This window comes from Rattus norvegicus, chromosome 7 (assembly GCF_036323735.1).
Source record: "Rattus norvegicus strain BN/NHsdMcwi chromosome 7, GRCr8, whole genome shotgun sequence".
NCBI classification, from domain to species: domain Eukaryota; kingdom Metazoa; phylum Chordata; class Mammalia; order Rodentia; family Muridae; genus Rattus; species Rattus norvegicus.
The window spans coordinates 125,388,885-125,401,924 of NC_086025.1; the positions used below are offsets into that span (position 1 = coordinate 125,388,885).

A 13,040-nucleotide genomic window follows, 5' to 3' on the forward strand; every position below is an offset into this window, starting at 1 on the left:
CAATGCTTATTAATTGGCCAGAGACTTTCAGATAGTTGCATTAACCTGAGGTCCATACTCATAAGATCAAAAGTTGAAATCCGGATGTGTGGGGTTCACCTTCCAGTGAACTGGGCTTTCTTTTCAAAACAGCTTTTCAAGCATAGCTCTGAACACATATCCTCTTCATAAATTTGGACTAGAGTCCTAATTGAAGCTCGAATTTCTCTCCTAATTATGAAGGTAGATGTCACCAGAATTTTTTTTTATTTAATATATTTCCCTACGAATGATCCGAAACATTCTGTTTTCTTTACACCACAAAAAAAATCACTAGGAGAAAGAAGTGATCCAAATGGAAACTGTATGAGCGGCTGACCGCATAGCCAGGTCTTGGGTTTATTTACTGCTCTCTCAGATGTCACCTATGTTGCAATGGTGGCTTCTGTGTGATGACTGAACACAGAAACAAAGAAAAACAAACAGAGCGTGACTTGACTGGTGGTTTTGACCACAGAGTTTCGTACCAAGAAATCAAACTTGATTTGTTTGAATAAGCATTCATTTCAGAATATAATTTCAGGAAAATCCCAAGTGTTTAAGTTGGGTTAGGTAAATATCTCAGTCATAACATTATACCATACCTGTCTCAAGTTTGGACCAATTTTTCTCCTCGAGTTGGGTTAAATTTCTATGGTGTGAACAGCATCTTTTATGAAGACCAGTTCTCTTAGTGAATGTTGTTCACATAGCAGAAGGCTGTCTTTGGTGGTGTTCCTCCATAGGACCTCCGTCCTCCTTAGGCATTTTGTTATTCTATATTTTATTATTTTATATCGAAACCTATAAAATAATTTATATATAATACCACATATGTCCTTAGCCATGTAATGTACCATGTAATGCACATAACACATCAATCTGTGCATAGAGGGTTTCAGATCTTAGTGCCCTACCCTACATGCTCAGTTCACTTGTGAATGAATAAATTCCAGCACCCAGCAATCCTTAGCAATCCATCAGCAGAATGTGTGTTCTTGGATATACTGCTTGCTCTCTCATTGTACTCTTCACCTAATCCCCATGATAACTTTGTCAAATTAGCACTATTACTATGGAAAGTTCCTTCAATGCGGCATTTTTATGCAGCCTACTTTGTTCTTGACCTCGAGACCCCTACCTCAGTCTCCTCTGTCTAACAATGGTAGGTATGTGCCACCAAGCCTCTGGTTGGTCATCATTCTAGATTTCATGGGTCAGTAGGTTAAGCTTACACCTGGCCAATGGGGTACAGAATTCAAATTCAGATTGTCCCAGTATACACCCCTGTTCTGCAGTGTATGGTGCCAAGCTGCAGGCCGTTGTTCTGTAGAATCCCCAGAACCGCCACACTATCGCTTCCTAGCTCTGTGACTCAGGACACATTCCTTTACTCAATATAAAGATCTTGCAGAGTAATTGAGGGCATTCTTTGGATTCAGCCAAGTATATTATACGATAGATGCTTCCCCATGAAGAAACAGAGCACATGCTTGTAACTCCTTTAGAAATAAAGCAATATTCTGACCAAAAGAAAATGACAACAAAAGCATCCTTTGTGTTGTATCATCATGGGACCCATCCCCATATCATTGGTTCTGCAGGTGAAGGCAGATTGATTCTGGCAGCTTTCGTTTGTAGTTGTCAGCTCCAGTCCATTTATGGAGGAGAAATACATCACAAACAAGAATGGCATGCAAAGTGTAACGCCTTAGTTTTACAGCTAACGAAGCTACTCTTGATCTTATATTTTCATTCATTTTCTCTGTTTTATTTTTTGTCTTCTTTCTGTTTCAGAAATGTGTTTAATAGGAAGGAAAACATATCAGGAACCTTAGTAGTATATGAAATGTATTGTCCTTGTTTTGTTTGCCTGAAGACATGTTTAGCAAATGTACTAGAATGATATTTGTCTTCATAAGCATAAAGTAGCCCTTGAATTCTTCAATCTTTTCACATCTTTTTATTTTTAAGTAAGTGCAATGAAAATCTTCAAGAAGATTTCATTGGGCATGATGATTTCTGCTTAAAACCTTAATTTCTGGCAAACTAAGTGTCCTCACATGACCTTCATTACTTTTCACAAAGATTGAACTGAGCGAGTGACAGAACTATGTTACAGTCTCATATTTATAAATAGTGAACCAACTTGTCATCCTGCTCTATGAGACATCTTGGATTCCAGATCTATTTTCCTCCTCCAAGTAGGAAAGCTTCTATTTAAAATGGGAGCCATGCGGGAAGTCTTGGTATTATGCTCTAGCACCAAGCCAGGGTCTCATGAGTTACAAACACTGTACAGTCTGTTAGAGTGATCTATTAGCCCTTCGGAACCGCATTCGGTGGTATAATTACATTGGAATCTCAAAAATAAAAGAATCTGTACGTTGAAACTAGAACACCATTGTTTGCCTAGCTGTAGTTCCCTGAGACGAGGCATTCATGGGAAGACTTCTTGATTGAGCAAGGATGAGACCACGTAAACGCCAACTGCTGGGTTCTCTGTTTCAACTAGACACATTTTAAATCTTGGTCTTTGGTTTTATAGACTGCTACATGCCATGATTCTGAGTCTCTTACCTGTTTTAATAATGGAATTTTGATGCAAATGAAATTATTAAGTTTAACTTTTTTGTGTTGAAATGACTATGCATGAAAAAACACTAGTTCTCAAAAAAATTACCTGTCAACATATTTTGTATCAAAGTTGATCTTTAGAAAATATATGTTTTCCATATTCAAACTTCTTATGTGCCAGTTTTTACATTGTCAGATACAGTCCAAAAAGTTATTTACTGGAAAATCATTTAAAAACTAAAACATACAAAGGAAATTGAAAATATTAGGTCATTTCATTGGAAAGAATAATCATGATATTGAGTTGATTTCCAAGCAATTTTAGATACATGAGCTGAAACTCACAGGCCCTTTTGCAAACAGAAACAAATCATCGTACATCCAAAATGCTGGCCAAGGGATGATTTAGAACTCCTTACTTTAAAATTATAAATAGTCTTTAGTTACTACTAATAATTAATCATTTCTAAATGTTAGTTCACGTTATTTTGACGATTTATGACTTAAAGAACACCATGTTTGTTCCATGCTAAGCGTCTGGGCTGGAAGTGAAAAGCGTCTGCTAACGTTTGCCTTTCTTTGAGACCAGGAAGTCACTGGAAGGTTTCCTGCATGAACAGGATTGACTTTATATAGAAGGCCAACTGCTCCGTTCTCTGGTCCAATTTAGACACATTATGCATCAAATTCCCTCTGTGGAAAATTGCTCCTAATCCGCGGAAGATAAAAATAATAGGTCAACAATCTAGGCAAAACTACAAAATATTCTACCAAGAGGCACAGTTCAGTTATCTTACCTCCGTGGTTTTCTTATCCTGAATTAAACAGCCTGAGCAGAATAAACAATTTTCGAAAAGAAAATCAGTCTTGGAATTCTTACTTGAGGAATGTTGTGTTAGAAACTACTTATCATAAAATAGAAGATATTCACCCTAACAGAGACAAAGTCTGTTTTTAATCACTATAACTTCAAAGGTTTACAACTGGTTATCAGGGAAAGGATTACAAAGAAATGACTTCTACCAAGAAGAGCAATTTTTGATTCAACACATTTTATTAACAGTTTATTTAAGGCTACTTTGACATTATTTCCCCATGACCATTTTATTTGTATTTATATCAACATAATATGTGATTTTAGGAAGAGATGCTTGTTATTTTGTCCATAGAAAGTGGAGTTATAAATTTAGAGTATTGATTTTGCAGCAAAGAATGTTTATAATTTATGGTTGTTTTAATAGCCTGGCCTGTAATATATATATAATTAATATGTAATATATTTATTATAACATATATGATCAATGTATATTATATTATGCATGCTATAATACATAGTATATATTAAAATATATTAGATACCATAATATAATATAACTAAAAATATATTGCATATTATAATATATTAACCAAGGAGCTAGAGTTGACCTTTAACACCCTGTGTGCCCCGTTTCACATTCTATTTCACATATGGAGCCTGGTGATTATTACATTTGTCTATCAGGCTTCGGGAAAGGGACCACACAGCTTGATAGCCAGGAGGAGCATGCAAATTTGTTTCTGAGTTGCTTTCATCAAGGAATTTATATGGCTGACCCGGAAGTTTTAAAATTGCTTCTTAGAGTCACAGTCCTCTGTTAGACTCTGATGTCCCGTGCATGCCACCTTGCTAGGCACATTTTGAGATAGGTGCGGCTAGGTCCTGTTTTAAGGGCTCCTGGAAGTGCTAACACTTCATCTGCTTAGTGTGTCAACCGATTCGGGATGACAGTGCACAGGAAGTCAATGACTTTGTCTGGGAAAGTGTGTGTTCCCTGTGGAGCACCAACCTTGGCCCAGGTTGTTACAAGCTCAGGGACAGACATCTCACGTTAGAAGCCAAGTCCGTGTATTTAGCAAGACGCAGTGCCTACCCCGGAGGGAATTCAAGGAGAAAGCAAAACCAAAAAACGCACCAGGCTGGGCAGCCCAAAAGCAATTTGGGTTTTAAAGGAGTGAGAAAAAAAATGACTTCTGGGGTTTAAAGAGGAAACAAATGGTAGATTGTTAAAATGTGATTATGGGGTCAAATACAAGTCAGCTGTGTGTGAGTTCCTCCATGTGCATTTATGTGTGAGGTTTTCTATGCACATCTGTGTATGAGCTGTTCCCTGTATATCTGTGTGTGAGGTTTTCTATGCACATCTGTGTGTGAGGTTTTCTGTGCACATCTGTGTATGAGCTGCCCCATGTACGTCGGTGTGAGCTCGTCCATGTACAACAGTGATAGAAGAGTGCTAGCCTGGGAGTTAGGAAAGAATACATAAAGGACAGTTGTCCAGTACAGAAACCATAGGATGTAATCTCCAAAAGTCACAGCAAGCCAAGGACGATAGGAGAGGATTGACGTACACCTCTGCTAGTGTGGCGAAGGGGCTGCTGCCGCTGGCTTTGCTCTGTAGATGAAAAACACACGGGTTTCTGTGGTAAATAAGAACTTCATTATCAAAAAAGAAAAAAAAAACATTCATGGCTTCTATTCACTTTTTGTAAATTTACTTGTTTCAGCACCAAATGTGGCTCCCTCAGACGTAGGTGGTGGGGGCGGAACCAACAGAGAGCTGACAATAACGTGGGCGGTGAGTATTAACGAACTGCACGGCGGAGATGCACTGACTATTTTTAATTGCAGAGCCACTTGTTTATTAAAATAAATTGAAAATAAAAGGAGAATTCAGCCCATGCAAAAGAACAGTTACCTTTCCCCCTAACTGCACAGCCGATGCTTCGGCCACTGCTGTAATCCAACTTAACCTGTCAGAGTAGTCAGTCACTCAGAGGGCTTGACACTAAGGGGTAAACTTTTCATTCAGTTTGAATGACTGAAAGGAAAATCCTATGTCAGACTCAAAGCGGGTTTTCAAAGCAGGAGATACAGGGGCAGGGGAGAGAGTGACTGCCGCAGTTGTCTGAGTAAGACTTCCGGCAGACAGACATACGGACGAGCTCTGCTCAGCCCCTCACTCTTTGTTTTTAGCATTTGACTGTCGGAGAGAATAAAGGGTCACAACGAGATGCTGAAGATGGCAAGAAAATTGCCAGGCTTTATTTTTGCTCCTTGCGTGAATTAAACCAGCTTACCCAAGACATGGGTGTTTAATGGAAAGTGACTTAATTCTGCTATATGGCCATTTAAATCAAATCTTCAAGTGAGATTCAGAGGAAATGTTTGTTTGGTTTTTTTGTTTTTGGTTTTTGTTTTGTTTGTTTGTTTATTTGTTTGTTTGTTTGTTTGCTAGTCTGAAAATGTGCATGGAAATGTAGTGTTGGGGTGGTCACTCTGTCCCCTGCTCCTGTATCTCCTGCTTTGAAAACCTAGAGTCAGATGTAGGATTTTCCTTTCAGTCATAAAAATGTGAATGAAAAGTTTGCCTCTTAGTGTCAAGCTCTTTGGGTGACTAACAGATTAAGATGGATTACAGCAGTAGCTCATCAAGTAAGGCTTAACACCGTGTGTGTGTGTGTGTGTGTGGTGTATGTGTGTGTGTGTGTGTGTGTGTGTGTGTGTGTGTGTGGTGTTATCCCAAAGGGCAAACATCATAAAAATTAGACCTTCAAAAGGGCAATTAGAAGATATTAGAGCTACCTTTAACTCAGGGTCGTCAGTTCTGGCACAAAACTCCTTGAAAATGACATATGTCTTGCAGGGAAACCCCGAGCACGTTTCAGGAAATGAAACATCGCTGCAATGCTCAGTAAGCAGGTGCCAGGGCCAGCCTCTCACACACAGGAGAGGTACCTCTCTCCCTGCCCCCCAGCCCCCAGGCACCTACACTCCTACTCCTCCCGCACACCTCTTTCTGATGACAACTTCGATATTCTAGAGTCTGGAATCATACTATGTATGGCCTTCCGCTTCTGCAGTCCCATATCTTTTCAGTCCTGCTATAGGTGTTGAGATTGAAGAGGAAGGAAATTGATAAAACCCCTGTCCCTGTACCACTCATCGTTCAGGGGTTGAGGAGGAGGAAACAGTGAGATAAATGTGTGGAACTGATCGTGACACCTTGCAGGGGAAAGGGAGAGGAAGTGGGGGGATGGCACATAGGGACTGCAGGTTCTTGGAGTGGCAGGTTCCAATGGGCTGAGAAAATGCTGCATGGGAGCCAGTGTTTCTTCTACAGTAGAGGGAGGAATTAACAGGGAGCGGATGCCATGGCAGTCAGGGGCACACAGGCATTCAGTGATCATCAAGGATACCACTCCAGGGATGGCGGCATCTCCTGGATGAATGTTCTTCTGTGCTCTGGCATCTTCAACCATCTCTAATTTACAAAATGTGTCCCTTTACGAAGAGCATGCTTCCCTGTGTGACTGCGTTCTCATAAGACTTTCATTTAACTGTATCACACAGCTACTTGTTGTTTGAATTTCTATTTAGCCTTTGTCCAGAGAATACCATTATGGTAACAATTTTGGTTACATAGTGGCATTCAAGCCATTCGATGGAGAAGAGTGGAAGAAAGTGACCGTTACCAATCCGGATACTGGCCGCTACGTCCACAAGGACGAAACCATGACCCCTTCCACCGCGTTTCAAGTCAAAGTGAAGGCATTCAACAATAAAGGAGACGGGCCCTACAGCCTCATAGCTGTCATCAACTCAGCACAAGACGGTAGGTGAATGAGAGACACGGCTGGCCTCGTGGAGAAGGAAAACTATATTCGCTTGGAAGATTAAGGTTTGCAGCCTTCCAGACCTTGTCTAATAAGATCTTTTCCTATTATCATGTGTTCAGGAAGCGAGTATTCTCTGAAGCCAATTTTAAATGTTAGCCTTTCCATGTAAATAACAGAAGTGCTGCTAAAATATTCTAAGTCCTATTCATCTTCCTTATTCTGTCCTTACGAATTGGGAAATGTTCTTAAAACAGTTAGCCGATGATACTCAGGCACTGTGTTGTGATTATAATTTTGAGCCCTAAATTCTCCATACTTAAGAGTCAACTTCATGGAGTCTGTTTCTCTGTATGTTTTTTAAAAACTATTTCATTAATGTGATTATGTAGGTATCGTGCCTACATGTATGTCTATACACCACGTGTCTGTCCAGTACCTGTAGAGGGCTGCAGATCCCCTGAAAATGAAGCTACAGATGGCTGTGAGCCATGCTGTGGGAGTCAAACCTGGGTCCTCTAGAAGGCCAAGGGATGCTCATGGCCACTGAACCATTTATTCAGCCTTTGAGCATATGCAGTCTCAACATTGACTACTGGATAAAAGTCCCTGAACTGGGTATATAATAATCCTAAAGATTATATACATACCATGGCCGATAAAAAATCAGCAGGTTACAGCTATATAGTTCATTAATGATTAAAATTCGATAATAACAATTAAAGAAATAGAAACCATGAATTTAAAAGAGAATGAGGGGGAGGGCACCTGAGAGGGGCTGAGGGAGGAAGGAAAAGGAAAATGAAACATTTGTAAAATTGCCTGGAATTTTAACACAATATTTGTCTAATGTCAGAATTTAAGTGCATTTGACTATTACAATTGAATACTGGAGTGTGTGTGTGTGTGTGTGTGTGTGTGTGTGTGTATGTGTGTTTGTATGTGTGTTTGTGTGTGTGTTTGTGTGTATGAGTGTGTGTTTATATATGTGTGTATGTTTGTGTTTGTGTGTGTATGTGTGTGTGTTTGTGTGTGTGTTTGTATATGTGTGTATGTTTGTGTATGTGGGTGTATGTGTGTGTGTTTGTGTGTGTATGTGTGTGTGTTTGTGTGTGTGTTTGTATATGTGTGTATGTTTGTGTATGTGGGTGTATGTGCGTGTGTTTGTGTGTGTATGTGTGTGTGTTTGTGTGTGTGTGTGTGTGTGTGTGTGCGTGTGTGTGTCCCCTGCATCTGAGTGTGCGTGTGTGGGCATATGGGAGTGTACCTGTGGAGGTCATGCTTCAGGTGTTATGCCTGGGGTAACATCCAGCTTGAATTTTAGCTTTTGTTTTTGCTGTTGTTTTTTTGAGACAGTCTTTCTAGGCTCTGCACACTATGAGTAGGCTGGGCTGACCGGCCGAAGAGCCTCAGGGATCCCCCTGCTTCTGCCTCCCAGCTCAGAAGCTGAGAGTACAAGTGTGTACCACAGTAGTCAGAGTTTTGCCTTTCTCCATGGAGTCTGGGGATCAAGCTTGGTTTCTCATGCTTGCAGAGTAAGCTCTTTACCAGCTGAGCTGTCTAGCCCAGCCAGTTGAATTTTTTTCTTTAAAATAAAAGTTTCTTATAGGCCAATTGAAGAAAGGGCAGCAATGCTCTCATATCTCTTTTTTTTTCTGGAAAATTTCAGTAAACTAAGCATGCTTGTTGAGGAGTCTTTCGGTAAATGCAAAGAGGGTAAAGTTTTAGATTAAACCCAGTTAGGTTGCTTCCTGTGGTTTTTCACTTAAAGTGCTTAAGTCTTTACTGCATATGTTTGGGGCTGAAATGATGGTTCAGTTTCCAAGATACTTACTGTGCAAGCCTTAAATGGGGTTCCTACCACATAGACAAAGGGAAGAGCTACAGTGTGTCCATGATCTCAGTGCTGGGAGGTAGAAACAGTAGCATCGGTGGTGCCTACTGAATAGCCAGGCTAGACAGCTCCACTGACCCTGTCTGAAAAAAAGAGGCAGAGAAGCAATGGCAGAGGCATCTGAAGATAGTCCTCTCACCTCCACATGCACACGCATACAGTGTATACCAACACAGAAGGTATGGAAGGGGCCAGGGAGATGGCTTTCCTGGCCAAGGACTTCCTTGAAGGACCAGAGATCAGATCCCCCAGTATACATGTGAAAAAATCCATTAGGGGCTCCTGTTTATAATTCCAATGCTAAGATAGAGTTTGATGGCTAGTGACTCCTGTCCAGTTAATGATTCTCACCCTCACTAAGAAACCCTGCCTCCAATATTAGGTTGAAAAATATAGATGAAGACATCTGTCATTGGCCTGTGGCCTCTAAACACACACACACACACACACACACACACACACACACACAGAGAGAGAGAGAGAGAGAGAGAGAGAGAGAGAGAGAGAGAAGGGAGGAGGGAGGGAGAGAGAGAGAGAGAGGCAGAGAGGCAGAGAGACAGAGAGACAGAGGGAGACAGAGACAGAGAGACAGACAGAGACAGAGACAGAGTGTTTATAGTTGATAGGTAGAAAAACAAGTGAAGATACCATGCCTTCTGTCCTACTACAAATACTTGTGGCTAGGTTTCTCTTGGTATGGGCAGAGTAACACTATGGAAAGAATTCAAAAACTAAAGTGTTGTAAAGGTTCTCTGCTATCAACTTAGAGAAGAGAATCCAACATTCTGGCCTGCCTGATTTGCGTGTTTCACCGTTGTTTTGAAACAAGGTCTCATTTGCTATGTAACCCAATCTGGCTTCAAACTCACAGCAATCCTTCTGCCTCAACCTTCTGAAATGCCCAGTGTGTGCCACCAGCCTGGCCACATATTACTCCGAAACAGATGGAGAGCTGTCTCTTAGAAATCAATAGAAATGCTTATTTCTTATTACCTTCCCTCTTTCTTAAAAATGCTGCGTGTTTCAATTTACCGTGTGCTGTCTTTTAAAACAAGCATGCTACTCTACCCAGGAAATATTACTTTAGAGCACAGACATAAAAAGTAATCAGCTGAGTAACTTCTCTCAACTAAGTACCTCCAGAGAATAAAAGGTAAAAATCATTTAAATTTAAAAACCAGACAGCGATTACTCCTAGAGGCATATTTTCCGGACTTTATGTTTCATCAGCTTGGGGCTAAAGCAGGACTTCATCTCACAAAGAAAATTCCAGTTAGACTTATGTCAACTATCCTCTCACACGGGATCAATTTTGTTTTGGCTGCTCTATTTGATGCCAGAGTCAGACTTTAGGCAGAGGCCATGCTTCATACCCATTCAGTCTGGATGTGTGTGTTTAGTCATAGTTCTTTCCTGAAGACTTCACACGCCTCATAAATCTTGCAGATGCTGCACTTGTGTAAGTTGCCCATCTTCCTCCTGCAAGGATGTCAGTCATGAGGCAAGTGTACCTTGCCTGGGAGCTGTAGCTGCTCATATACGGGACATTTTGTAGCCTTAAGTATGGTTATGTCTTTTAATGAAAGACAGTAGAAGTTGATCATCCCCCATTCAAGGTTTCCGTGTTTCTTTGTGTAAAGTGCACAAGGAATGTATTTTTTTTCTGTTCCCTAGCAGATGAAGCCTTTGATACGTACTTGATTTGGTACCCAGTTGGAAGATTAGGCATAAAAAAAGCTCCCCACAGCCCACAAAATGGGAACATAACAACTTGTGTCAGGGATCTTGAACTTCATGCTTTTCAATGTTAGCTTGAACATGAGAGGGAGATTTTATTAATAGTTCTCTGCTCCTTTGATTCACATTAATAGCAATCAGAAAATTAATTTCCATGAGTGACTTTCTATGCTAAATACTAACCTCCCCATTTTTGACAAGTGAAGCTGTTGAGCTTATGTAATTAAATTTAATTTGTAGCAAACGACTATATGGGAATTATCAGTTTGGACTGTTTCCAAAAATATAGTGTCTGCCTGCGGACATCTCTGAGAGTTTTGAAGCTTCCTGTTTTAAGAAAGTGTGTGTGTGTGTCCACACGTGTTTGTGTGCCAATGCCTTTTTGTGTATGTGTATATGTGATATGTCCATATATACATGTGCATGTGGTACATTTATGTATATGTGGAATGTCTAGGTTGTGTGTCTATGTATATGCATAATTGTGTGTATGTGTCTGTATATGTTATGCCCATGTGTGTTCATGTGTGATACGTGTGCATGGGCATGCATGTTTGTGTGTGTGTATTTGTATTTGTGTCTGTGTATGTGCATGCCCATGTGTGTGATATGTGTACATGAGCCTGTATGTGTTTGTGTGTGTGTGTGTGTGCATGCCCATGTGTGTTCATGTGTGATATGTGTGCATGTGTGTGTGTATTTCCATGTGTGTTTATGTGTTCATGTGTGATATGTGTGCATGGGCCTGCATGCGCATGTGTGTGTGTGTGTGCATGCCCATGTGTGTTCATGTGTTAGTGTGTGATATGTGTGCATGGGCGTGTGTGTGTGCATGCCCATGTGTGTTCATGTGTTCGTGTGTGATATGTGTGCATGGGCGTGTGTGTATGTGTGTGTGTGTGTGTGCGCACACGCACATGTCAGTGTTTATGTACGTGAACAATGGCCATGTTCTAATATCTCCAATGACCACTTTAAAACAACAGAGACAGAGAAGTGGGAAGGCCATGATACTTCTTCGAAAGATGCTTATTTATATTTCTATTTCACTTATAGGCAAAAGAACTTTGATTTTTCTCTAAACTTCAAGAGCTTTATTTGAAATTCTATCTAAACGTCTGTCTTCAAAAACTAACACCCTCATTCAATTTTAGCTCCCAGTGAAGCCCCCACAGAAGTAGGGGTCAAAGTGCTATCGTCCTCTGAGATCTCTGTCCATTGGAAGCACGTTCTAGAGAAGATTGTGGAAAGCTATCAAGTGAGTGACTTGTCTTCCTAAGAACGTGTGTTCCTTCACACATACATGTGGTTTTAATAATATCACTAGTCTTTCACTGTTGGTGTCCCCAGTGGCTAATTTGGTATCGAATGCTCCATTCCTTCTGTTTAGTGGTTTGGGACATCCATATGCAACCCATAAGGAGTAAGAGAGATTCCCTCGATCTGATCATTACATACCATATGGACACCACGTAAACAAGAAACAAGGACGATATTATCTCTCATTTACAAACTGGACAACACCGTTTCCCGCCTGACTTATCTAGAGAGACCTGTGTGTACACAATGATTCGATGAAAAGTAAATCTGAGATAGTGTTGCTCACCCTGTCTCCCATCAGATCACACCTGTTACTTCCAGGTGCCACGCAAGTCCTCTACCATCGAGCCACGCCCTGACCTATTATAGCTGAGTTTTGGTAACCTATACCTATATTTCTGAAGGTTTTATCCTAAGAAAGGTGTGACAAGATAACCAGGAATAGTGGAGTGTGTATATTACCCAAGAGCTGGGGAAACAGAGACAGCTGATTCCAGAAGGCTCACTTTCCAGCCCGTTTAGTCTATTTGGCAAGCTCTAAGCCAATAAAAATGATACAGGCGGACCATTCATGAAGAAAGATGCCTGAGGTTATCCTCACATATCCATACATATATGCACCTGTGCCACACCCACAAATGCACCTGCATGTACATCAATATACACATGCAAAAATAAATGTACTATCTGTAAATAAGCTGGGAATCTTTTACGTCCAGTGTTCTTCCTCTATTGCTGGAGATAATCAATCCCTACGGATTCATCTCCCTTTTCCAGTGAACTTTCTGGCGAGTAATGCAAAGTGTTACATTTTGTTTTGATTGACACTGTAGTTTGTGTC

The 13,040-nt window shown here is 40.6% G+C and overlaps 1 protein-coding gene across 8 annotated transcripts in view; it reads left to right on the top strand.

Moving 5' to 3' along the window:
- Cntn1 (contactin 1) overlaps positions 1 to 13,040 on the top strand; it is a 297,760-nt gene that overhangs the window by 246,247 nt on the left and 38,473 nt on the right. For all 8 annotated transcript variants that reach the window (XM_017594616.3, XM_063262899.1, XM_063262902.1 and 5 more), the window contains 3 exon segments: positions 5,140 to 5,210; positions 7,013 to 7,247; positions 12,034 to 12,137. In XM_017594616.3, the coding sequence (XP_017450105.1) occupies positions 5,140 to 5,210; positions 7,013 to 7,247; positions 12,034 to 12,137 (410 nt within the window).